The sequence below is a fragment of the Bos mutus genome, chromosome 23 (assembly GCF_027580195.1).
Source record: "Bos mutus isolate GX-2022 chromosome 23, NWIPB_WYAK_1.1, whole genome shotgun sequence".
NCBI classification, from domain to species: Eukaryota; Metazoa; Chordata; class Mammalia; order Artiodactyla; family Bovidae; genus Bos; species Bos mutus.
The window spans coordinates 29,821,724-29,846,159 of NC_091639.1; the positions used below are offsets into that span (position 1 = coordinate 29,821,724).

The window sequence follows — 24,436 nt, forward strand, 5'->3', positions numbered from 1 at the left end:
TGCCACACAGCTATGCCTGGCTCAGAACCGGAATTCAAATTCAGATCTGTGTGTCTATAAAGCTGCCACTTTTATAGGCCCATAGGTGTTAAGTCTTTAAAAAATGTCTTATTTCCCAAGCACACTTTATTGTAAAAAATTAATTGGTTTTTCCACTTTTAATTTATCAAAGGCACGAGACAGAGCTTTCAGTCAGCTTGAGGTACCAATTATCAGTAACAAACAGTTGATATTTCTCAAATCAGGGGCAAAGGAACTTGATGTTTAAGTTAGTTGGTGTGACTTTTTCATAAGCAAATGTGCAATTTTCTACCAGACTATTAGAATTTTTTTTGCATTTTTATTGTATAAATTTTATTGAAGTATAGTTGATTTACAATGCTGTGTTAATTTCTGCTGTACAGCAAAGTGGTTCAATTATCTATATTTATATTTGTATGTTCTTTTCCATATTCTTCTTGACTGTGGTTTACAGTTCCCTGTGCTGTACGATAAAATCTTGCTGTTTAGCCAACCTATATATAATAGTTTGTATCTGCTAATCCCAACCTACCAATCCATCCCTCCCCTATTCTCCTTCCCCTTGGCAACCACAAGTCTGTTGTTTGTATCTGTGACAGATTATTTGAAACACTGAAAATAGATTTGGGATCCCCATTAGCATCATTGACAACTCTTAAGTGTGCAAAGATCCCAAGCTAGAAACCGCGTCCCTAATAGCTGGCTCAGTCACTCCGGGGCCCTCAGGTCCCAGCTGTCCAGGGAAGGAGTGTGGGGAACACGATGCATTATTCATCACCACGGACACATCTTGAGAACACCTGTGGTGGTGGCATTGGGGAGTATCATTAATTCCATTCATTTGCTTTGGGATCCTAATAGCTTTTGTTTGGGTTTCCAGATGAAACGAAATTCTCCATCACACCAGAAATCATTTTTGAAGGAGATACAGTAACGCTGATGTGTGAGAATGAAGTTTTTTCCACCAATGTGTCCTGGACGCAGGCGGAAACGGGCCTCGACATCCAGAACAGCACTGAAGTCTCCATCTACACCTCTGTGCTCAACAACATGACCTCCGTGTCGCGCCTTATTATCCACAACATCACTCGGGGTTCCATGGGTGGGTTGCCATGGAATGAAGGGCTAAGAAAGAATCAAACTGTAGTAGTGTGTGTAGACAGACTTTTCCTCTTCAAAAAGAAGCTCAAATGTTCACAACTGAAAATTAATCCCATGGTGAATGAGCCAAGCAAATTTAGCCTGGGGAGACAGATAGAATTTTCCACATTTACCAAAGCTTATGAGCTGGAACCTAAGACAAAAAGCAGGTTTATTTTTTTTTTAACATTTTTAAAAAATGTGAGAAGAGCTTTGTTGAGGTAGAAGTGACATGGAATAAACTGTACATATGTAAAGTTAGTATGCTTACATTTATAATTTAAATTATAACTTACACATATAATTTTGCACATATAGTTTAATAAGTTTTGGCATGTGGATACACCTGTGCAAATATCACCGTGATCAAGGTAGTGAACATATTCATCACTGCTCTCCCCAGGTTTTCTTCTTCTCTGTTGGAATCCCTCCCACCTGTTCCTCCCCAGCGACCACAGAAGCATAACTCTTATACCTGACATTCTAAAATTTAATAGCATCACTGCAATCCAGATGTCAACAGAGGCATCTCATTTTCTCTCAAAGAGAAACTGGACTGCAGACACATGGATTCTATCAGGTGTTTGTTGACTCTGACTTTGCCACAGAGTTAAATAGGATGCCAAAATGATCCATGGGTTTCCCATCTTCTCTTTGTACCTCTGAAGCATCCCCACACTTTTTTTCCTTACCAAAAAGGACTCAGATTTCTGCCTTTTCCTTAGAACATCTCTCTACTCCTCACCTCGTGGCATTAGAAATATCTCCCTCAACCTTCAGTACCTCCTGAATATTCCTTTAGGGTTGCTTATAAGAAGTCTCATATGCTTTTGAAAATGATGTTTCATGAAGTACCACCATGACACATAAGATGAGGCCATCCTTCTTCTAGGGAACTAGATATATGTTATAGTAATAATCCATGTCTTTTTTTGTATTTGCTACAGGTGAATACATCTGCAAGCTGACATTAGATATTTTTGAATATGCGTCCAAAAGAAAAGTGGAAGTTATACCCATCCAGATACAGGCAAGTGAAGCCACGGAGGTGATGTGTGACAACAGTCCTGTGTCTTTGCGCTGCTGCAGTGAGGTGAACGTGAATTGGAGTCAAATTGAATGGAAGCAGGAAGGGAGTATAAGCGTTCCAGGTGAGCCTGTTAGAAACCCTTTCGCAAATAGGTTTTTTGCATTTTGGCCAAGTAAAAATAGAGATGCAGTGGGTAAAAGAGCAAATGTCAGGTAGCTGGGTTTTTTCTAGACCTCAGACTGTGGAAGAAGTACTAGGTTTGAGGCCAGCTCCAGCTAAGCCATGCTAGAACAAAATTCCCAAAGTATGTACACATAAGTGTCGCGTGTGCTCTGTGCTCAGTCATGGCCAGCTCCTTGTGACCCCATGCACTGTAGCCCAGCGGGAATACTGGGGTAGGTTGCCATTTTCTCCTCTACTGGATCTTCCCAGTCCAGGGATTGAACCCAAGTCTCCTGTGGCTCCTTGAATAGCAAGTGGATTCTTTACCTGCTGAGCCATTGGGGAAATCCATAAGTGTCATACCTGGGATGTAAACTAGATTCTGGCAGAGAAGATTCAAGAGGGAGTGATGGGATGACATAGGTTTATCGCATCTTCCCTGCAGAAAATCTTGTCCCCACTTCCCTTTCCTTTCCCTCTTCAGCAAAGAGACAAAGATGAGGTCATGGGTTTTGCTTTGAAGTCTGACTTGGAGAGTCGAATTCCTGAGTCTCTCCTCCTGGTGTCTGTCCTTCCCACTAATTATCTGACTCTGTGTCTTTGGTTCTATATCTTTCTCTATCAACCTGTTTGTCTCTCAACCAATGTCAATTTCTGATCCTGTTGGTTATCTGAGATCACGCTTGAAATTCCCCACCTTTCAGTTTGTACTGATGAATAATAATAAGTAGAAGAAATTAAAATAGCAATAGTGCTCTTTTTGTGTAATAATTTATGATCATTTTTTAAAAAACATGTTCTCACTTGAAAAAAATTTTTATTTTTTTATTTTTATTTATTTTTTTTTCCGCCACAGGTATACGTGTGTTCCCCATCCTGGACCCTCCTCCCTCCTCCCTCCCCATACCATCCCTCTGGGTCGTCCCAGTGCACTAGCCCCAAGCATCCAGTGTCGTGCATCGAACCTGGACTGGCATCTCGTTTCTTACATGATATTTTATGTGTTTCAATGTCAGTCTCCCAAATCTTCCCACCCTCTCCCTCTCCCACAGAGTCCATAAGACTGTTCTATACATCAGTGTCTCTTTTGCTGTCTCATACACCGGGTTACTGTTACCATCATCTTTCTAAATTCCATATATATGCATTAGTATACTGTATTTATGTTTTTCCTTCTGGCTTACTTCACTCTGTATAATAGGCTCCAGTTTCATCCACCTCATTAGAACTGATTCAAATGTATTCTTTTTAATGGCTGAGTAATACTCCATTGTGTATATGTACCACAGCTTTCTTATCCATTCATCTGCTGATGGACATCTAAGTTGCTTCCATGTCCTGGCTATTATAAACAGTGCTGTGATGAACATTGGGGTACACGTGTCTCTTTCGCTTCTGGTTTCCTCAGTGTGTATGCCCAGCAGTGGGATTGCTGGATCATAAGGCAGTTCTATTTCCAGTTTTTAAAGGAATCTCCACACTGTTCTCCATAGTGGCTGTACTAATTTGCATTCCCACCAACAGTGTAAGAGGGTTCCCTTTTCTCCACACCCTCTCCAGCATTTATTATTTGTAGACTTTTGGATTGCAGCCATTCTGACTGGTGTGAAATGGTACCTCATAGTGGTTTTGATTTGCATTTCTCTGATAATGAGTGATGTTGAGCATCTTTGCATGTGTTTGTTAGCCACCTGTATGTCTTCTTTGGAGAAATGTCTATTTAGTTCTTTGGCCCATTTTTTGATTGGGTCATTTATTTTTCTGGAGTTGAGCTGTAGGAGTTGCTTGTATATTTTTGAGATTAGTTGTTTGTCAGTTGCTTCATTTGCTATTATTTTCTTATAAATTTTTATATTCTTATAAATAAAATAAATTTTTATTTATTTTAATTGGAAGATAATTGCTTTACAATGTTGTGTTGGTTTCTGCTGTACAGTATGAACCAGTTATAAGTATGCACATATTGTTATCACTTTAATCACATTTAACTTTGACCACAAGTTTGAAGCAGACATTTTTTTTTGCCTTCCATTTTCAAATAAGGAAATTGAGGTTCAAATTCAATGACTTATCCGAGGATGTCACAATAGAAAAAGAAAATAATTCAAGTCTTTGTCTTGGCCAAACTATATCACACATGCCTGGTGAGTCAGCCTTGGCATGAGCTGATCCAGCAGAAATTGTACTGTGAAACAGAAAACTGTTCTCTGCCTATAAACCTCACATAGGCAATTCTTCTCTTAAGAAATGACAGTATTATGTGCTCATCTTTCAAGTTAAAAAAAAATCATTAAAGCAATTGTAGCTTTAGCCATGAAATCCATCATTGTGGTGGAACTTTTACAAAGCCTTCCCTATTGGATAATATTAAATCATAAATAAAATAAGGATCAATTGAGATGTAACGTTTTCTGAGCACATCTAGTTTTCAAAGCACATTTGTTTCCACCTTAAAGTACTCCACAGAATGGTAAAGGCATCTGGTAACTGTTGAACAAGTTGACATATGGTCCATTTAGCCACTTCCTTGATTCCAAAGAAGAGGAGGTGTAGACATCCTAAAGGAACTGCCAGATGGGAGAAAGACCTTGCACAGTTCCCGTGTTGCTGACTTAGAGGCTTTTAACTGTGAGTGGTGAAAGGCCTTGCCCTCTGGCAAAGGAACCAGGAAGTCTACAGTACAGATGCTCAGGGACCTCTCTGTGGCCATCCCTGCTACAGACATTCTTAATGCCCCGGGCAGGCTCAACTAACAACAGAACAATGGATTTCCTGCCACCCTGGCTGGGGCAGGCCACTTGGGGACCCTTACAAGGGATTCTCTGATGAATTTAACCTCTGCTCTCTCTCGACACCTGTCCTCTTTCCTTCTCCTTTGCCCTCCCCTCGCTGGGGCCATCTTTTTCCAAATTCCACAAGTTCTCTTAGCAGCCATTTTTCTAGATCAGGAGAAAGCCATCGAGCTAAATAATTCACCCCAGTGTGTTGGAACTGAACGTATCGCCTCATCTCAGAAACAGTTGCACTGGATTTTCAAAGCACTTCCAGCAAGGGATAAGATGGAAAGGAAGTAATCCATAGTGTCAGAATTTCTAACTTTAAGAAGATGAAGGTGGTCTTTTTCAAGCAGGTTGGGCTTTCTGGGGTTTTGGGGTATTTTCAGGGCTTGTGGAATCTTAGAGATTGAACTCGGCAGGGACAGCAAAAGTGCCAAATCCTAACCAGTAGATCGCTAAGGAGCTCCCAGATTTTCATCTTTTAAATAGAGACAATGGCACCCATTTTGTGAGACTTTTGAAAGAAGAGACAAGAGATAATGAATGTCAATATTTAAAACAGAGTTGAATACATTGAATCTGCCACAATAACTGCTTTCTGATAATGATGATAGCTTTGAAAACCATGCCTTCACTTATCCTCAATGTCCTGGGAATTCTTCATTGGGTATTATTTAATCTTGAGCAACAAACTTGGAACTGCCTCCCACCTCTACTCTGGAAAGCAGAGTGCCAACTTACAGGCTGCATTTAGTACCTTCCATTGTTCTGCAGCCAAGGGAGAGGGATGGAGTGAGAGGTCCTGGAGGAAGTAGGTTTTCCAAAAATGAGTGGAGGTATGAGCCTTGGAGATGAATGGACCTTTGTACCTATGAACCAGGAGGTATTAATAATATACCCAAGGTGGTAAATCAGTTTGGTGTTCTGAATTATCATTTTGGAGACTGGGGAGAAAAGCTGGTTCCTTTTCAATCAGAATATTTTAAATATCATTGATCCTCCAGCTAAGGCTGTAAAAGATGCATTTATGTTAGAGTTCATCAGAAGGGTTTTTTCTTTTTCTTTAATTTTTGGAAGATTGTCAGTGTTTGAGGAATGTCTTCAGGGTACATGGCAGAAGGCAAGGATGGAGGGGAGGGATGAAGGAACCGAAGTAGAAAAAGGTGTCCAAGAGAGCATCATAGAGACACAGGCAGGAAGTGAGATGGCGTGGAGGGCAGAGCATCTTGGGAACGGAGAGGAAGACAGGAAGGAGCAGCTATTCTGAAGGGTGAACTGCTGGTAACTGAAGAAAACACGAAGGTAAAGCTTCGACTAAAACATATGACTAATAGGAAGGAATAAGTTACGAAAAACAGGTCTCAAGTGAGACGAGTATCAGAGGCCTGAGTCCTGTTTCTTCCTCCTTTTAATAATAAAAATAGTCAAAATAATCTATCATCTTTTCCTCTTCCAATTGAAATCATATCCAAAAACATGACTTCTCTTTTTAAATTTTTCACACTTCAGCAATCATCATGGTCTTGGTTAGGGGCTGGCCCCAGCCAGCCACTATCCTAAGTGTTCACATAGTAACTCCTTTTACCTGACTACAATCCTAGGTCATAGCTGTTATATATCCCCATTTTACATCTGGAGAAACTGAGATAGAGCGTGGCTTAGTGACTTTCCCAACAACACCCTGCCGGTAGGTACTAGAGTGTTGGGGACTTCCCTGGTGGTCTAGTGGTTTAAGACTTTGTCTTCCAATGCAGGGAGTGCGGGTTTGAGCCCTGATCAGGGAGCCAAAACCCCACACGCCTCGCGCCCAAAAAACCAAAACACAAAGAACAGAAGCAATATTGTAACCAGCTCTGCTGCTGCTGCTAAGTCACTTCAGTCGTGTCCGATTCTGTGCGACCCCATAGACGGCAGCCCACGAGGCTCCCCCGTCCTTGGGATTCTCCAGGCAAGAACACTGGAGTGGGTTTCCATTTCCTTCTCCAATGCAGGAAAGTGAAAAGTAAAAGTGAAGTCACTCAGTCATGTCTGACTCTTAGCGACCCCATGGACTGCAGCCTACGAGACCCTTCAGTCCATGGGATTTTCCAGGCGAGAGTACTGGAGTGGGGTGCCATTGCCTTCTCTGGTAACCAGTTCAACAAAGACTTTTTAAAAAAAAGTCCACATTAAAAAAAAATTTAAAAAGATAATAATACAGTTTGGAAACTGCAGCCAGGCCACCTGGATCCTAAAGTGGCAGGACTAACCATTATACCATCCTGCCTCTCCATTCAACAGAAGGCAATGGCACCCCACTCCAGTACTCTTGCCTGGAAAATCCCATGGATGGAGGAGCCTGGTGGGCTGCCGTCTATGGGGTCGCACAGAGTCGGACACGACTGAAGCGACTTAGCAGCAATAGCAGCAGCAGCCTCTCCATTCAAAGAGAAAACTGGATGGGAACCCACCAGTCCATGGGGTCGCTAAGAGTTGGACACAACTGAGCAACTTCACTTTCACTTATCACTTTCATGCACTGGAGAAGGAAATGGCAACCCACTCCAGTGTTCTTGCCTGGAGAATCCCAGGGACTGGGGAGCCTGGTGGGCTGCCGTCTATGGGGTCGCACAGAGTCGGACACGACTGAAGCGACTTAGCAGCAGTAGCAGCAGCAGCCTCTCCATTCAAAGAGAAAACTGGATGTAAATAAGGAGTCATGTTAGCTGATTTGGCTTCTTGTTTTTGTAAATAACTTTATTCATTTATTTTTGGCTGTGTGTGGTCTTCACTGCTGCTTGGGCTTTTCTCCAGTTGTGGCAAGTGGCAATTACTCTGTAGTTGTGGTGCAAAAGCTTCTCATTGCAGTGGTTTCTCTTGATGCAGAGCACAAGCTCTAGGACCCTTGGGCCTCCTTACTTGTGGCATATGGGCTCACTAGTTGTGACTCCCAGACTCTAGAGCACAGGCTCAATAGTTGCGGTGCATGGGCTTGGTTGCTTTGCAGCATGTGGGATCTTCCAAGATCAGGGATCAAACCCATGTCTCCTGTATTGGCAGGCAGATTCTTTACCACTGAGCCACCAGGGAAGCCCACGATTTGGCTTCTTTGCTACCAAACCAGAGAGTCAGATAACCGTGACAGCAAGAGAACCTCTTATGTTGTTGCAGGAAACGCTGAAATAGACACGGACAATGGCTGCAGCACATACACCCTCGTGGCCAATGGGACTCAGTGTCCGAGCGGGTCGTCTGGAACGACAGTGGTCTACACGTGTGAGTTCATCAGTGCCCACGGAGCCAGAGGCAGAAAGGACATAGAAGTGACATTCATGTCTGTGGGTAAGGACTCTTTCACTAGCATTTTTGGGCTTGCCCCTCAAACCAGGGGCTGCCAGTGAACTGGGAACATCCATGAGCAGTGAAGCCGGGCCTTCCCTGGTTGTGAGATGGTGGTTGGGGTAAATCACACAGTGGGATTTGCATCTCTGCCAGTTAAATTCACAGGAATTCCTTACAAGGAAGGGTAAGAATAGGAAGCAGTGGTTGCAGGGAAGGAACCGCCTACGTTGTACTGAGAAGGCAAAAAGCTGAAGTAGGTTTCACACTCAGATTAGTCACTGAATAAGGAAGGAATCCCATGGTCTAAGAGTCGGACACAATGGAGCGACTTTCACTTCACAAGGATAATGCCCCTTATATCCTACTTTTTCTCCCATAATCCCATTCTCCCTCTCTTGAATTGCAATAGCTTGGCTCACTCCCCACCATCCTTCATTCCCCCCTTTTCTCTCCCATTTTATCTTTTTCAGAGAGAATGCAGCAGAAAGCTTTAGGAGTCTGGTATTTCCTGGTTATCTTACAGTTGTAACAAGTGTGTTTGTTTTCAATTAATTCTAGGACTCTTAAAAGTATCGTTTCTACTGCTTATATCTTAAAGCATTCTAACTTCACCCCTGTATCAGACATTTAAAACTTTCTGCTGCATTCTCTGCAAAAATTGGGCAGGCAAACATGTTTTTGTGCCCATCATACAAAAACAATTTAGATAAATCATCAGTCCCCACTTCTGAACAATTTGGGTGTCTCTACTTCTCAGTCCAGATATAATTATTTGGGCAGTGTAACTGCTGTGATCCCTCTGCTTCACAAGTCGTTTCAGAAACCACTCATCTTCTTGGTAAGCACCGACTGGGTAGTGGACCCAGTGCTGACGCTGGCGATGTGAACGAGGACACGCATGAGAGGGTCCTGCTCTTAAGGAGCTCACATTTTCATGGAGAAGAGATACAAAAGAGAGAAATTAAAATACACCATGGCATTTTAAGTTATTTCGAAAGAGTAGAAAATGATACGGTCATAGGAACTGAGCCATTGAGTTTCCCTTGAGGTACCTGGAAGAGGTTGGAGGGGAGTTGAGTTAAGTCAACACTCTTAAGTTTGCAACCTTTTGCCCTGCTGATCATTAGGAGATAATTCCAGCCACAAAGGGGAAGTGCGCGAATCCCAAAGGCTTGTGATGGAAATGAGTACAGTTCAGAGCACCACCAAGAACAGCCTAGAGACAAGTAAAGCCCGGGAGCAGCAAGGTACCAATGCCGCGTTGACCCCAGTAGAGTCAGGACCGCTCATGCTTTCTGTCTCCATGTGAAATTTCACTCTATGTGGACGTCACCAGAAAGACTAAACATTATACTTGTTGTTGGTTTTCTTTTGTCTGTTTTATTTGCATTCTTTTAGCCAAGCTAAACATAACCCCGGACCTAATTTCTGTTTCTGAGGGACAAAGCTTTTTTATAAAGTGCATCAGCGATATGAGTAACTATGATGAGATGTACTGGAACACTTCTGCTGGAACTAAAATATACAAAAGGTTTTATACCACGAGGAGGTATCCTGACAGAGCAGAGTCGGTGCTGACAGTCAAGACCTCAACCAGGGAGTGGAATGGTGAGTGAAAGCCCAGATACCCTGCACCCTGGTTCTGGGACCCCTAGAAATACACTGGAATCATTGCCATCCATGGAGGGCCTGGCCCAAGCCATGCCTGTGCCAGCCACTCTGCACGTCATACGTCATCACTCAATGCAACAGCCCTTTGGGGGAAGATGTCACTATTATCATTTTACAGATGCAGAAAATGAGGTTCAGCGAGGATAATAAATGTGCCTAAGTTTCCACAACTTAAGTTGTAGAGAAAGAATTAAAACTGGTCTCTGATTCTAGAGCCTGTGCTTTGCCGTTGAGAAGATTTTTTGTTTTAATTTAACTATAGTTAATTTACGATGTTGTGTTTAGTTTCAAGTGTATGGCAAAGTGATTTTGTATATTTATATGCTGCTGCTGCTGCTAAATCACTTCAGTCATGTCCGACTCTGTGTGACCCCATAGACAGCAGCCCACCAGGCTCCCGTCCCTGGGATTCTCCAGGCAAGAACACTGGAGTGGGTTGCCATTGCCTTCTCCAGTGCATGAAAGTGAAAAGTGAAAGTGAAGTCGCTCAGTCGTGTCCAACCCTCAGCAACCCCATGGACTGCAGCCCACCAGGCTCCTCCATCCATGGGATTTTGCAGGCAACTGGAGTTGGGTGCCATTGCCTTCTCCGTGTATATTTATATATATATATATATATATATATATTTTACACACACATATATGAAGATATCATGTATATGTGATATATATAATCCCCATGTAATCACATATAATCACTTATATATGTGATTCAGTTTTAAATATAAAGCAATTCAGTTTTTGTATATGTATGTGATTCAGTTTTTTATATGAAATGACTCAGTTATATATATATATATATATATACACACACACACACATATATATGTTCTTTTTAGATTCTTTCCCATTATAGGTTATTATAAGATATTGCATATAGTTCCCTGTGCTATACACCAGGTCCTTGTAATTCATCTATTTTATGCATTAGTGGTATGCATATAATTCCAAACTCCTAAGAGGATTTTTTTTTCAAGTATTTTTACCACACTCTTGTTTCACCCAACTGAGGTATAAAAATTCTTCCTAAAAGTTTTATATGCCTGGTTCCAAAAGAGGAAAGAAAAACGTTTTAATTTTCTACTTATCCCTGCTGCTAAGTCGCTTCAGTCGTGTCCGACTCTGTGAGACCCCATAGATGGCAGCCCATCAGGCTCCCCTGTCCCTGGGATTCTCCAGGCAAGAACACTGGAGTGGGTTGCCATTTCCTTCTCCAATGCATGAAGGTGAAAAGTGAAGGTGAAGTTGCTCAGTCGTGTCCAACTCTGATGGACCCCATGGACTGCAGCCTACCGGGCTCCTCGGTCCATGGGATTTTCCTGGCAAGAGTACTGGAGTGGGGTGCCATCACCTTCTCCAATACTTATCCCTAGATACTGTTTAAGTTGAGAGAAAATGCAAATTTTTGGAAGAAAAAGAAATTTGATAGGATCCCTTCAATAATAATTGACATTTCTTGAGCTTCTGCTGTGTGATAGACATTGTGCTAAGTATTTAAGTACATGAATTAATTTAAAACAATAAACCTAGAGGAGAGTGTCATTATCATCTCCATTCCACAGATGAGGACACTGGGGCCCAGAGAGGGTAAGAAACTGCCTGAGATTATGCATGCATCTGCTGAATGGCAGAGCCCAAGGGAAAAGGTGACTGGCTCGAGGCCAAGAGTTCTCTTTTTTGGGGGTGGGAGGCTGCACTTGTGGGATCTTAGTTCCCGGACCAGGGATTGAACTAAGCGTGGCGTCTTAAACACTGGACCACTAGGCAAGTCCCCAGAAGCCAATTATTAACTACTTTGTTCTAAAGCTTTTCATGAATGATAGGCTTAATCAGTCCAGATCCTGTGAGTTCCAGGTTGTCTTGATTTTTTCCTGTAAGGAAGGCTTAGGCAACACTAGAAATAACTGCTTCTTGTCTGGTTGGACTTGGTGGATACCATCAGGAATGGGAAATATTCCCATTTCTCCTATGCTGAGCTCATACTTGCTCTGCCCAATAGCCCTTTCCGACTATCAGACAATATTGAACCATTAAACAGTCCCACTCAGGTTCTAAAAATCATCTGTTCTCATCAAAATTGACTACACTTTTCTATTCAGTGTAAAGTTTCTTTCCCTCCCTCCCAATGGGAATCGGAAGGCATTTTCTCTCTGGTCTTTTCCTACTTGTTTTTTTCTCTGCCCAGCAGCTGCTCTGACTCCCCCAAAGTTAGGACAAAGAGAAGCAATGTCGGCAACATTGAAAGGTCCTACTTAACTGTAGATGCTGTGATAAACTTCCGGCTGTCCCCACAGCAGCTGACCCAGCGGCGGCTCATCCCCTGATGGGCTCTGGTGTGAAGTCCAGTGGGAAAGGTGGCTTTCATGAAGGTCAACCCAAGCCCTGTCCGTAGTCCACTCTGCTTCACCAAGCACTGGGCATGCAGGCAACTCCCACTGCAGCCTTCTCTTTTCACTCCTGCAAAGTTGAGTCGGCCCATTCTCATCTTCAGACTTTTTTAGATAAGCGTCAGACATCTAATCCCAGAGTCCACAGGTCAAACTCTCCCAAGAGTTCACAATCCACTTCTCCCTCCTTCCCCCTTCCCTCTGCACTCCTTAGCGGTGCAATGATGTGCCAGAACCAGAAGCATCTACTCCCTTAGAGATGGTGTCACAAGACCCCAGGGCTCTGGCTCCATCTCACTGACAACTTTCTTCAAAGAACTCCCCAGCCCAGCACATACCAAATTCTCATTTTTTCCCTCCTGGTTAAAGAAAGAGCCTTGGAGGAGGTCTTGGGAACCTGATTTGAAACTCGATCCTACTCCAACAGGCTGTTTGACTCTGGATAAGCCACTACATTGTATTCAAAAGTAAGTGAATATTTCCATGAGGATGGGTTCAAATGCACAGAGAGCCCAGGAGGGGACTCAACGGAGCGTTTTCTCATCTAGGGCCCAGGAGGGGTCACTGTGCACTTGTCCCAGCTTGACAAGGAAACCCAATCCTCTTCTTAACATTTTCAGCCAATGCCTTCCTGTTTGTTTGTTTGTTTGATTTTGCAATTGCTTTATTAAATAAAATTCATGCACTATAGAATTGATTCATTCAAAGGATACAGTTCAGTGGCTTTTAGTGTACTGGAATTGTGCAAACTTTACTGTAGTCGATTTGAGAACATTTTCATCACTCCCCACCCCCACCAAGAGAAATTCCATATGCTTTACAAGTCACCTCATTTTCTCCCAAACCCCCAGCCCTAGGCAACCACTACTCTATTTTCTGTTCCTGTGTATTTGTCTACTGTAGACGTTTCATAGAACTGGGATCATACGATATGTGGCCTTTTGCGTCTGGCTTCTGTCACTCAGCATGATGTTTTTGAGGTTCAGCTAATGCCTTTCTGGAGCGATGACTTTTGTTCCATCTCTTCTTGGCTTCCTTCCACTCAGGAACCTATCACTGTGTATTTCGATACAAGAATTTGTACAGGGTCATGGCCAAAGATGTCATCGTGTACCCGCTGCCTCTAGAGTCCAACATCATGGTTGATCCTGTGGAAGCTGCAATTCCATGCCATAGCTCCCATCATATCAGATGCTGCATTGAGGAAGATTCAGACTACAGGGTTATTTTTCAAGTGGGTTCCTCGTCCTTTCCTGCTGGTAAGATGCCCACTGCTGAATTGTTAGGACATAAGATTCCATATACATGGAGTCTACATATTTACTCTTAAAGTAGGGGTAAAGAGACGTAAGGATTCCATCAGACAGAATATAACAGAGGAGTCCATGAGGCTTTACTGCCTTCTATTTTGCTATGTGGCCAGTGGCTCGTTGAAATGTGAAAATGTTAATTGCTCAGTCATGTCTGACTCTTTGAGACCCCATGGACTGTAGCCCACCATATAATTCTCCATATAATTCTCCAGACAAGAATACTGGAGTGGGTACCCATTCCCTTCTCCAGGACATCTTCCCGACCCAGGGATCGAACCTGGGCCTCCTGCATTGTAGGCCAATTCTTTACCATCTGAGCAAGTGGTTTGTGACAAAATCTTGAGAGTCTGTGAGAGTGGAACCCATTGTTTCTAGTGATGACTGTTGAAGACCATATTAAGTTACCGTCATGAGCCTTCTACATGTTCCATATAGTAGACTAGATATTCTAATCATTCCTCCCTCTGTGCAGGAGTTAGCATGCAATCATAGTACCACAAGAATCCTGTAAATGCACAGCTGAGCAGCCCAAAGAGTAACAGAAACAATGGAGCCTATTATACAGAGTGAAGTAAGCCAGAAAGAAAAACACCAATACAGTGTACTAACGCATATATGTGGAATTTAGAAAAATGGTAACGACAACCCTGTATGCGAGACAATAAAGAGACACAGATGTATAGAACAGTCTTTTGGACTCTGTGGGAGAGGGAGTGGGGGATGATTTGGGAGAATGGCATTAAAACATGTATAATATCATATAAGAAATGAATCGCCAGTCCAGGTTCGATGCAGGATACAGGAAGCTTGGGGCTGGTGCACTGGGATGACCCAGAGGGATGTATGGGGAGGGAGGTGGGAGGGGGTTCAGGATGGGGAACACGTGTACACCTGTGGTGGATGCATGTTGATGTATGGCAAAACCAATACAATATTATAAAGTAAAAATAATAATAATAATTAAAAAATAAAAATAAATAAAAATTAAAAAAAAGAAGAATTACAGGAAATGTTTTTGCTAATGATGAGATGCCCTGAAGGCATTTGCCAAAATCAGAAACCCAGAATCTTGAATTTGAGTTTGAAAGCTCTGAAGTGTATTAGAGAGAAGGCCTTGATCCCAAGGCAGTAACTAAGGCACCCCACCCACCAGCACAATGTCAGGGCCCTCACATAATGACGTGCTTAGTAAAAGAAGAAGAATCTAGGAAAAAACTAAAATTCATCTGCAAGAGTTAAGAGCTTGGCCTCATTGCTGATAAAAGGTAAAAATTTCACCTGAGAATTATGATTGTCCTGCCTAGGTTTGGGGCTTGAATTTATACTACCTATGTGGTCCAGGAACTCCAAGCTGAGGAATAATTAACTTAAGAGACTCCATTGGTAGCACTCAATGGTACCTGACCAAAAAAAAAAAAAAAAAAATTCAAGTCCTGTCTGGTTGAATGTACCTTCCACCCAGATCCCTCAGGATTCATTCAGATAAAGATCAACCAAATATGACTTCACAATCCCAAATCTTAACTCACTGACACCATCACCAGGGATTTAGGAGCTCATTCATACTTTCAAGAATGGTTCTTGGGGACCTCCTGCTTAATATAGAACACAATGAATACAGGAGGCAATGAAAAGGAGATCAAAGAAGTGGGGCATGTAGATTAATATCTAGAAGAGCATATGTCCTAGAAGGCAATATATAGAATATTAAATACCCCAAAATGAGCATTAACAGATGGAAAGAACAAAGGAAGTTCAGGAAAGTGGGGAATCCCATAACGACTAGACAATGTAGAGAAGGATGCGTGGCAGGGGGATATGAAATCAATCTGGGTACGGAAATATTTAAGCATTTCAACATTCTGTGGTAAACACGCATGTGTTCAGGGTTTTCTGTGTGCCAGACACTGACCTAGGCACTAGGAGATGCAAAGATAAGTATGACCAGGTACCTACCCGCTGAAACCTTAGGGTCTGGTAGGAGTTGCTGTTGTTCAGCCACCCAGTCGTGTCCAATTCTTTGTGACCCCATATGCTGCAGCATGCCAGGCCTCCCTGTCCCTCACCATCTCCTAGAATCTGCCCAAGTTCATATTCATTGCATCGGTGATGCTGTCCAGCCAGCCGTCTCATCCTCTGACACCCTCTTTTCCTTTAGTGAAGTGTGAAAGTCGCTCAGTCATGTCCAACTCTATGTGACCCCATGGACTATACAGTCTGTGAAATTTTCCAGGCCAGAATACTGGAGGAGGTAACTGATTCCTTCTCCAGGTCTTCTCCTTGGGTGACCTCTAAGCAAATGCGATGAAAGCAGGATAGGATAAAAGTGCAGAGCGTGATGGGGTTTCAGTAGATAGAAGGATGCTGAGAAAGCATTCTGATGGTCCGAAACTGGGTGGGCATAGACTTGGAGCCATGAATGGTGGAGGTAAGGTTTTGGCCAGCATGCATGCCAGTGCAGGCTTAGTTACTTCTAGGCTAGTGGCATTTTGCGAACCACATAAAAGATGAATGTGGCACATAATCTTGAAAACAGTTTGAACAAGTTTATCCACGTTGGATGATTTTTAACAAAATCCGTGCTTTGAATACTTATGTTGTGACTTCATTCTTTGATTTTATTTTAGTAAAAGAAGTTAATGAAAAGCAAGTGTGCTACAAACACCATTTCGTGGCAGACTCGGTTTCCTGTCCAGAAAATGTGGATGTGTTCTGTCACTTTGCCAATGCCGCTAATAATTCAGTCCAGAGCCCGTCTATGAAGCTTAACCTGGTTCCTGGTGAGAGCACTTTTAATTATTTTAAAATGTTACAGTCATGGGCAGAGATTCATTTATTGATTCACTCCCTCATTCATCCATCAATAAATGTGTGTTAATCTCTTTCATGTGGCAAGACTTGAGCTAAGCATGGGGGATTGAAAAGAAATAAGCTATGTTTCTTGGCCTCACATCTAAGAGAGAGATACATGTGATTTTAAAATGTTATCACATGTAATGGGGTAAGTTCTGCTCTAGAGACGGTTGTGGGTGGCTAGAAGAGGCTATCTGATTAACTCTGGTAGTGATTAGGTGGGAAGAAATTAACAAAGCTCGGCAGATAAAGCCATATACCCATTGATTCTGAGAGTTGAAGCCCTGCCCTCACCAGTTAAGAGTGGATGGTGTTTGTATGGGGCTGAGGCCACTTTGAACTTTCAGCAAAGTTACAGACTTTCAGCAAAGTTCAAATATCCAGTCTACTATATGCCCCCATCAGCACTGTTTCCCAGAGCTACAGAAAAAGAATCAGAGGGACTTCCCTGGCAGTCCAATGGGTAAGACTTCACCTTCCAATGTAGGGGGTGTGGGTTCCATCCCTGGTTGAGAAGCTAGGATCCCACATGCCTCAGGGTCAAAAAACCAAAATATGAGACAGAATCAATACCATAATAAATTTATGTTCCACATCAAAATATCTTAAAAATAATAAAACATCAGAAACTGTCTTTCCCATCCTTTGTTATCGCTGAGCCAATGCCACCTCATATACTATTTTTTAAGGTAAAAAGATACTCCTGGGTCTGCATCATAAGCAATCCCCTGGCCCCATAAATCGTCTCTATAAAAAACCCCATGATGTCTGAAGGATCTATGCCTCTGTTACCAAGCCTGTTTGAGTTTATTGAGGGATTTTTGGTCCTTCTCATAGGTGTTGGTATCTGAGGCCCAGACACCAAAGTAGGAAGCAATGAAGAGCTCCCTGTATCTCTGAGTCACCATCCCTTGACCCCACCAAGCACACCTTTTCCAGAGGGCAGCCAAGGTCACTTCTCCTCTGTCCTCCCGTCTTAGCCCAGGTGCCATCATGTTTTATTCACTTACCTTTGTTCTCTTCTTTGTTCTTCTTGCAAACTCTGATTCCTCAGCCCTTTCCCAATAGAAAATTACTTAGGTGTTTTAAGATTTTTCTACAGTGGCTGGGAACTCAATAAATGCTAAAAGATGATGGGGAGGTGTTTCTGCTCATCAGAGAGTCCCAAGTTCCCTGGAGATGGAGATTCTGCAACAAATGCCATTTTCCAATGAAGTCTGGTCTTAGGTAGAGGAAAAGGGAAGTCATCCTTAAGGGAAACCAGAAGGAATAAATGCTTATAAATATTGTCTAGAATATTCAGGTCATGGGTGCCTAGAATTCCTACTGCTAATTATAGCTTTAGATTAAAATGGTGCCTCTTATCCTTGGCTGCACCCAGGAATCACAAGCAGGCTTTAAAAACTGCTGAAGCTTGAATTTCAGCCTGAGAGGTTCTGATCTACTTGGACTGGAGTGAGCCTGGACATTGGTATTTCCAAGGCTCCTCTGGTGATTCTTAAGCATCAGAGTTGAGAATCCCATGCATGAAGATCCCATGCATCCCTAACACTCATGGTCACCTGCATATCTTTTATCTGGATGAGTACACATTAAGCTCTTGTTATTTTCATCGCTTAGATTTTACAGGCAGCAAAGAGAAAATTCCTGGAGATTGGAGGTGGGAATGAGGCTTAGAGGAAAAGCCAGTGCAAATTAGAATCAGATCTGTGTGGAAACTCGGAAAAGGTCACTGAAAGTGAAGAAGATGAGTTCAAATATCAAAACGCCACCTAAGCCTGGTCCTGTTTCAACTATCTTTTCTCCTCTTTTCAACTGTGCCTTTTATATCCACGTTTCCAATGCAGGGGAGAGCATCACTTGCCAGGATCCTATCCTAGGTGTTGGGGAGCCTGGGAAAGTCATCCAGAAGCTTTGCCGATTCTCGAACATTACCAGAAGCCGTGAGAGTCCTATTGGAGGGATCATAACTTATAGATGCGTGGGCTCCCAGTGGCAGATTGAGAGAAATGACTGCATCTCTGCTCCAATAAATGCTCTGCTCCAGCTGGCCAAGGTGATCTTTAAACCCTTGACTCTGAGCTCTTGGTGGGGAGCTATGTTTAGCTGAGCCTATTTCTCAGCACTTAGGAAAATGGACTTTGAGCTGCTTTGTGTTGCTCTCAAAGCTACACTTGTTTATTTCCGAATAAGATGCAACTCTAGACATGCTTAATATTTTGCGTGAATACCAATAGAGAGGCAACACAATGTGCGTTCTGCCCTAGGACCAGCTGTGCGCCTTCACCTTGGTTTCTGTTAGCTCAATGATAAAAGTCATGTTGGTGAAGTCATCCCCTCTAAATGTGCTCCTTTGAAGAATTTTTATATCAAGCTAATAGTTCTAATCTTTTCAGAAAGAAAGCAAAATAAAAAGTAAGATTTATGGACTTCCCTGGTGGTTCAGTGGTTAAGAATCCTCCTTCCAATGCAGGGGACGCAGGCTCAATCCCTGGTCGGGGGAACTAAGATCCCACACGCCACTAGGCAACTAAGCCCATACACTGCAATGAAGACCCAGCACAGCCGAAAAAAATAAATTAATTTTTTTAAAAGTAAGGTTCATCAATAGGAAAAAAAAAATTGGGCTTTATGCTTTTACACGTCTGAGACTTCCTTTATCCTTACAAGTCATCTATAGTCCTAGAAGGGGCTAGCTGACCTCTCTTACCTAGAGTAGAAGTGAGTGCCATGTGGCGAGGACATATGTTTCATTTCATCAAAATAAATACTTTCACCTCTCATGCTTATGTTGCTGAGAATTCAAGAGTCCTCAAATTCCATAAGTTACAATAAATCAGTTGCAATTTTTTTTTTTTTTTTTGTCTGATTGTGTTGGCTTTTTTGTTCTTAGGCTTTGGTTAAGAGCCCCACCCAGGACGAGAAGCTCCCGTCCTACCTAGGGAATCTTTCCATTAGCACAAAGCAAGTGAAACTTGAAGTCGACTCATTTTCTGGGACCCTGGGAGCTATTATTAACATCCTGGACCTGTTCTCAACAGTTCCAACCCAAGTGAATTCAGAAATGATGACGGTGAGTTTGTTCGTCTTACAGGAGTCTGGCTTCTCATCTCTTCATCCCTCAGCACTTGGGGTCAAGAAACATAAGTTCTCTCCACTGCAAATTCTCTCTTTTCCTAAGCAGCGCCTTGCCAGCTCTGGCTTTTAGCATGTGCGTGTATATCTTGGGATCTTAAGATGACTTTTTAAAGAATCTCATTAGTTTCTTCATTAATAGAGAATGAATTCTTACCTGCTTTCTAAGAAAACTAGGAATGAAAGGTTTTCAGAATATGTACAAGGTGGGATTCTCAACAGTCTCTCACCAAACGTGACCTTTGAAGCAATCAGTGTTCTTTATTTTTTTTAATTGGAGTATAGTTGCTTTACAGTGTTGTGTTCATTTCTGCTGCACAGCAGAGTAAAGCAGCTATACATATTCATATATCCCCTCTTTTTTGGATTTCCTTCCCACTTCAGTTGGGGCTTCCCTTGTGGCTCAGCTGGGAAAGAATCCACCTGCAATGTGGGAGACCTGGGTTCCATCCCTGGGTTGGGAAGATGCCCTGGAGAAGGGAAAGGCTGCCCACTCCAGTATTCTGGCCTGGAGAATTCCATAGGCTATATAGTCCATGGGGTCACAAAGAGTCAGACATGACTGAGCGACTTTCACTTTCACTTTCCCCACTTCTGTTACCACAGAGCACTGAGTAGGGTTCCCTGGGCTGTACAATAGGTCTAATTAGCCATCTGTTTTACATGTAATAGTGTATGTATGTCAATCTCAATCTCCCAATTCATCCCACTCCCCTTTTACCTCTTGGTATCCATATGTTTGTTCTCTGTTTCTGCTTTGAAAATAAGATTATCTATACCATTTTTCTGTATTCCACATATATGCGTTAATGTACAATATTTGTTTTTCTCTTTCTGACTTACTTCACTTTGTGTGACAGTCTTTGAGTCCCATCCACATTTCTTCAAATGACACAATTACCTTCCTTTTTATGGCTGAGTAATATTCTATTGAATATATATGCTACATATTTATCTGTTCCTCTGTTGATGGACATTTAGGTTGCTTCCATGTCTTGGCTATTGTAAATAGTGTTGCAATTAACATTGAGGTGTATTTATCTTTTTGAATGATGGTTTTGTCTGGGTATATGCCCAGGAGTGGAATTGCTGGATCAAATGATAGTTCTATTCTTAGTGTTTGAAGGAACCTCCATACAACTTTCCATTCTGCCTATATCAATCTACATTCCCAACAACAGTGTAAGAAGGTTCCTTTTTTTTTTTTTTCCAGTAATCAGTGTTCTAAGAGTAAAGAATTCACCCACCAGAGTTCAAATGAAGATACTTTAGCGAAGGGATACTTACAGAGGTAAAACTAGGAATTTTTTAAAAAGTGTGAGGCAACCAGAGACCAGAAACATTTAGAAACCTTTACTACCTTGAGGATTAACAGGGAAAGCAGGGAAATAGTGCACCCATAACCTTGGAGGAGGGATCACTGAGCAGGAGCTGTAGTATTGGAAGGACATAACTATACCAAAGATATGCTGACAGAAGAAATGAGGATGCAGGAAAAACAGATCTCAGCTTCTTTCTTCTCTCATCATCCCACCTCCTGCTGATGTTTCTCACTGGACAAACCCAACCAGAGGCAACCGGCAAGCAGCCTGGGTTACAAGAGTCCAAGGAGCTTATACAGATCTGCAAGGGCTGTTCTAACAAACCGCTGTAAACTGGGTGGCTTACAATGACAGAAATGTCCTCTCTCACGCTCCTTGAGGCTAGAAGCCTGAAATCAAGGTGTCTGGGGACCATGTTTCCTCTGAAGGCTCTAGGGAAGAATCTTTGATCCCCTCTTCTAGCTTCTAGTGAGCTTTCCTGGTGGCTCAGATGGTAAAAAAAATCAGCCTGCCAATGCAGGAGACCCAGGTGCAATCCCTGGGTCAGGAAGATCCCTGGAGAAGGGAATCACTACCCACTGCAGTATTCTTGTCTGGAGAATCCCATGGACAGAGGAGCGGGCAGGCGACAGTCCGTGGGGCTGTACAGAGTCAGGCAAGTCTGAATGACTATCACGTTCACTTCCCAGCTTCTAGTAGCTCCAGGCATTCTTTGACTTGTGGCTGCCTCATTCCAACCTCCGACTTTGTCCTCACATGACTCATTTTCTCCATTTAGCTCCTCCTCTTCTGTCTCTTTTAAGGATACTTGTCACTGGATTTAGGGCCTACCCAAGTAATCCAGGGTGATTTTTCTCTCAAGATCCTTAATAACATCTACCAAGACCCTTTCTCCAAATCAGGTCACATTCACAGAGTTTGGGAATTAAGACAAGTCATTTTGGGGCCACTGTTCAACTAACTCCAGGGCTCATCATTTCAGAGAAGAGAACCACACGAAGAAGGGCAGAGAGAAGCCACTTCTCTCCATGGAGATAAGCCACAAATGACAATTCCCAGTGTATGGGAGAGAGAATCAAAATGTCGAGCAAAAAAGAAAGGTGCCTTTAACAACACTCACGTGTCTTATTTGATGCTCAGCATTTGAGAGGGTCTTCCAAGACTCCCTCACCCTTTCTGGTGAAATACCACCCATCCCAAAAGCCTTTACTGGCTTGAGATTTAAAATAAAATAAAACATAAAGCAATTAATAAACATCTCTGCCAGCCTACTGAGTCGACTTTAGTGAGTTTTAAGGGTGGTTCTCACCATCACGATTGCTAAACATTTCACAAAGTCTTGAAGTTGGGGGGCCCATCCTCTGCTAATTTTTCCCATAAGAAGGTGGATCATTGTCCCCTCAGCCTGTGATGCTGCACTTCCCCCTTCTCTTTTCTTTTTCCCTGTACCCACTTAGAGCTTCCAAGGTGGCTCAGTGGTAAAGAATCCACCTGCCAGTGCAGGAGACACTGGAGACTCGGTTTCCATTCCTAGGTCAGAAAGATCCTCTGGAGGAGGAAATGGCAATCCACTCCAGTTCTCTTGTCTGGGAAATCCCATGGACAGAGGAGCCTGGTGGCCTGCAGTCCATGGGGTTGCAAAAGAGTCTGACATGACTTAGCAAATGAGCATGCATGCTTGCATGTACCCACTTAACCAGTTTCCAAGGAGATGTTCTTTTTTTTTTTTTTTCTCTCTCTCTTTTATGATTGAAAACATTCAGTTGGTTTGATCCCATGCCTTGTCAATTACAGCACGTCCTCTCCACGGTCAATATCATCCTTGGCAAGTCTGCCTTGAATACCTGGAAGATGTCACAGCAGCAAAAAACCAATTATAGCTCACAGCTATTGGATTCAGTGGAAAGATTTTCCCGAGTTTTACGAGCAGAAGACAGCACCATCTCCCAACCTAACGTGCAGATGAAGAGCATGGTCATAAAACCTGGCCACCCCCAATCGTACAGGCAGAGTTTTATTTTCTTGGACTCTGACCTCTGGGGCAACGTGACCATCAATGGATGCCAGCTGGAACACCTGCAGCCAGATTCATTTGTTGTCACTGTGGCTTTCCCAACTCTCAAAACCATCCTCGACAGGGATGTTCCGGGACAGAACTTTGCCAACAGCTTGGTGATGACCACCACCGTCAGCCGCAGCATAACCACACCATTCAGGATTCTGATGACTTTCAAAAACAACCACCCTTTGGGCGGGATACCGCAGTGTGTCTTCTGGAACTTCAACCTCGCCAACCACACCGGGGGGTGGGACAGCAGTGGGTGCTATGTGAAAGAGGTCACTGAGGACAGCGTGTCCTGCAGCTGTGAACACCTCACCTCCTTCTCCATCCTCATGTCCCCCGACTCCCCAGACCCCGATTCTCTCCTGAAAATCCTGCTGGATATCATTTCCTACATTGGGCTATGCTTTTCCATCTTGAGCTTAGCAGCCTGCCTCGTCGTGGAGGCCGTGGTATGGAAATCGGTGACCAAGAACCGGACCTCCTCCATGCGCCACATCTGCATCGTCAACATCACTGCTTCCCTGCTGGTGGCCGACGTCTGGTTCATCGTGGCCGCCGCCATCCACGACCATCGCTTCCCGCTCAACGAGACGGCCTGTGTGGCCGCCACCTTCTTCGTCCACTTCTTCTACCTCAGTGTCTTCTTCTGGATGCTGACCCTGGGGCTCATGCTCTTCTACCGCCTGGTTTTCATTCTACACGACACGAGCAAGTCCATTCAGAAGACGATCGCCTTTTCTCTGGGGTACGGCTGCCCTCTGGTCATCTCCATCATCACAGTGGGGGCCACCCAGCCCCGGGAGGTCTACATGAGGAAGAACGCCTGCTGGCTCAACTGGGAGGACACCAAAGCCCTGCTGGCCTTCGTCATCCCGGCCCTGATCATCGTGGTGGTAAACATGACCATCACGGTCGTGGTCATCACCAAGATCCTGAGGCCTTCCGTCGGGGACAAGCCGAGCAAGCAGGAGAAGAGCAGCCTGTTCCAGGTCGCCAAGAGCATTGGGGTCCTCACGCCGCTCTTGGGGCTCACCTGGGGTTTCGGGCTGGCCACCGTGTTCCAGGGGAGCAACGCTGTGTTCCACATTGTGTTCACCCTCCTCAATGCCTTCCAGGTATGCTCTGCAGGGCAGCGCTCTCAGCCAGGATCTGCAATGGTAGAAACACAAACAAGGGGAGGAATGAGGAAGGGTTTGAGTTCAGAGGCAGCCCTGGCCCTAAAGAACAGTAATGGCAAGA

The 24,436-nt window shown here is 43.4% G+C and overlaps 1 protein-coding gene across 6 annotated transcripts in view; it reads left to right on the plus strand.

The window, feature by feature from the left end:
• ADGRF5 (adhesion G protein-coupled receptor F5) overlaps nucleotides 1-24,436 on the plus strand; it is a 112,735-nt gene that overhangs the window by 81,780 nt on the left and 6,519 nt on the right. For 4 of the 6 annotated variants that reach the window (XM_070361023.1, XM_070361025.1, XM_070361022.1 and 1 more), the window contains exons 9-18: nucleotides 902-1,123; nucleotides 2,109-2,312; nucleotides 8,281-8,451; nucleotides 9,579-9,698; nucleotides 9,850-10,059; nucleotides 13,556-13,768; nucleotides 16,450-16,602; nucleotides 18,523-18,731; nucleotides 19,569-19,748; nucleotides 22,927-24,312. In XM_070361023.1, coding sequence (XP_070217124.1) covers nucleotides 902-1,123; nucleotides 2,109-2,312; nucleotides 8,281-8,451; nucleotides 9,579-9,698; nucleotides 9,850-10,059; nucleotides 13,556-13,768; nucleotides 16,450-16,602; nucleotides 18,523-18,731; nucleotides 19,569-19,748; nucleotides 22,927-24,312 — 3,068 coding nt within the window. The remainder of the gene's footprint in view (nucleotides 1-901; nucleotides 1,124-2,108; nucleotides 2,313-8,280; nucleotides 8,452-9,578; nucleotides 9,699-9,849; nucleotides 10,060-13,555; nucleotides 13,769-16,449; nucleotides 16,603-18,522; nucleotides 18,732-19,568; nucleotides 19,749-22,926; nucleotides 24,313-24,436) is intronic. The other 2 variants (XM_070361026.1, XM_070361027.1) reach the window with 1 other exon arrangement.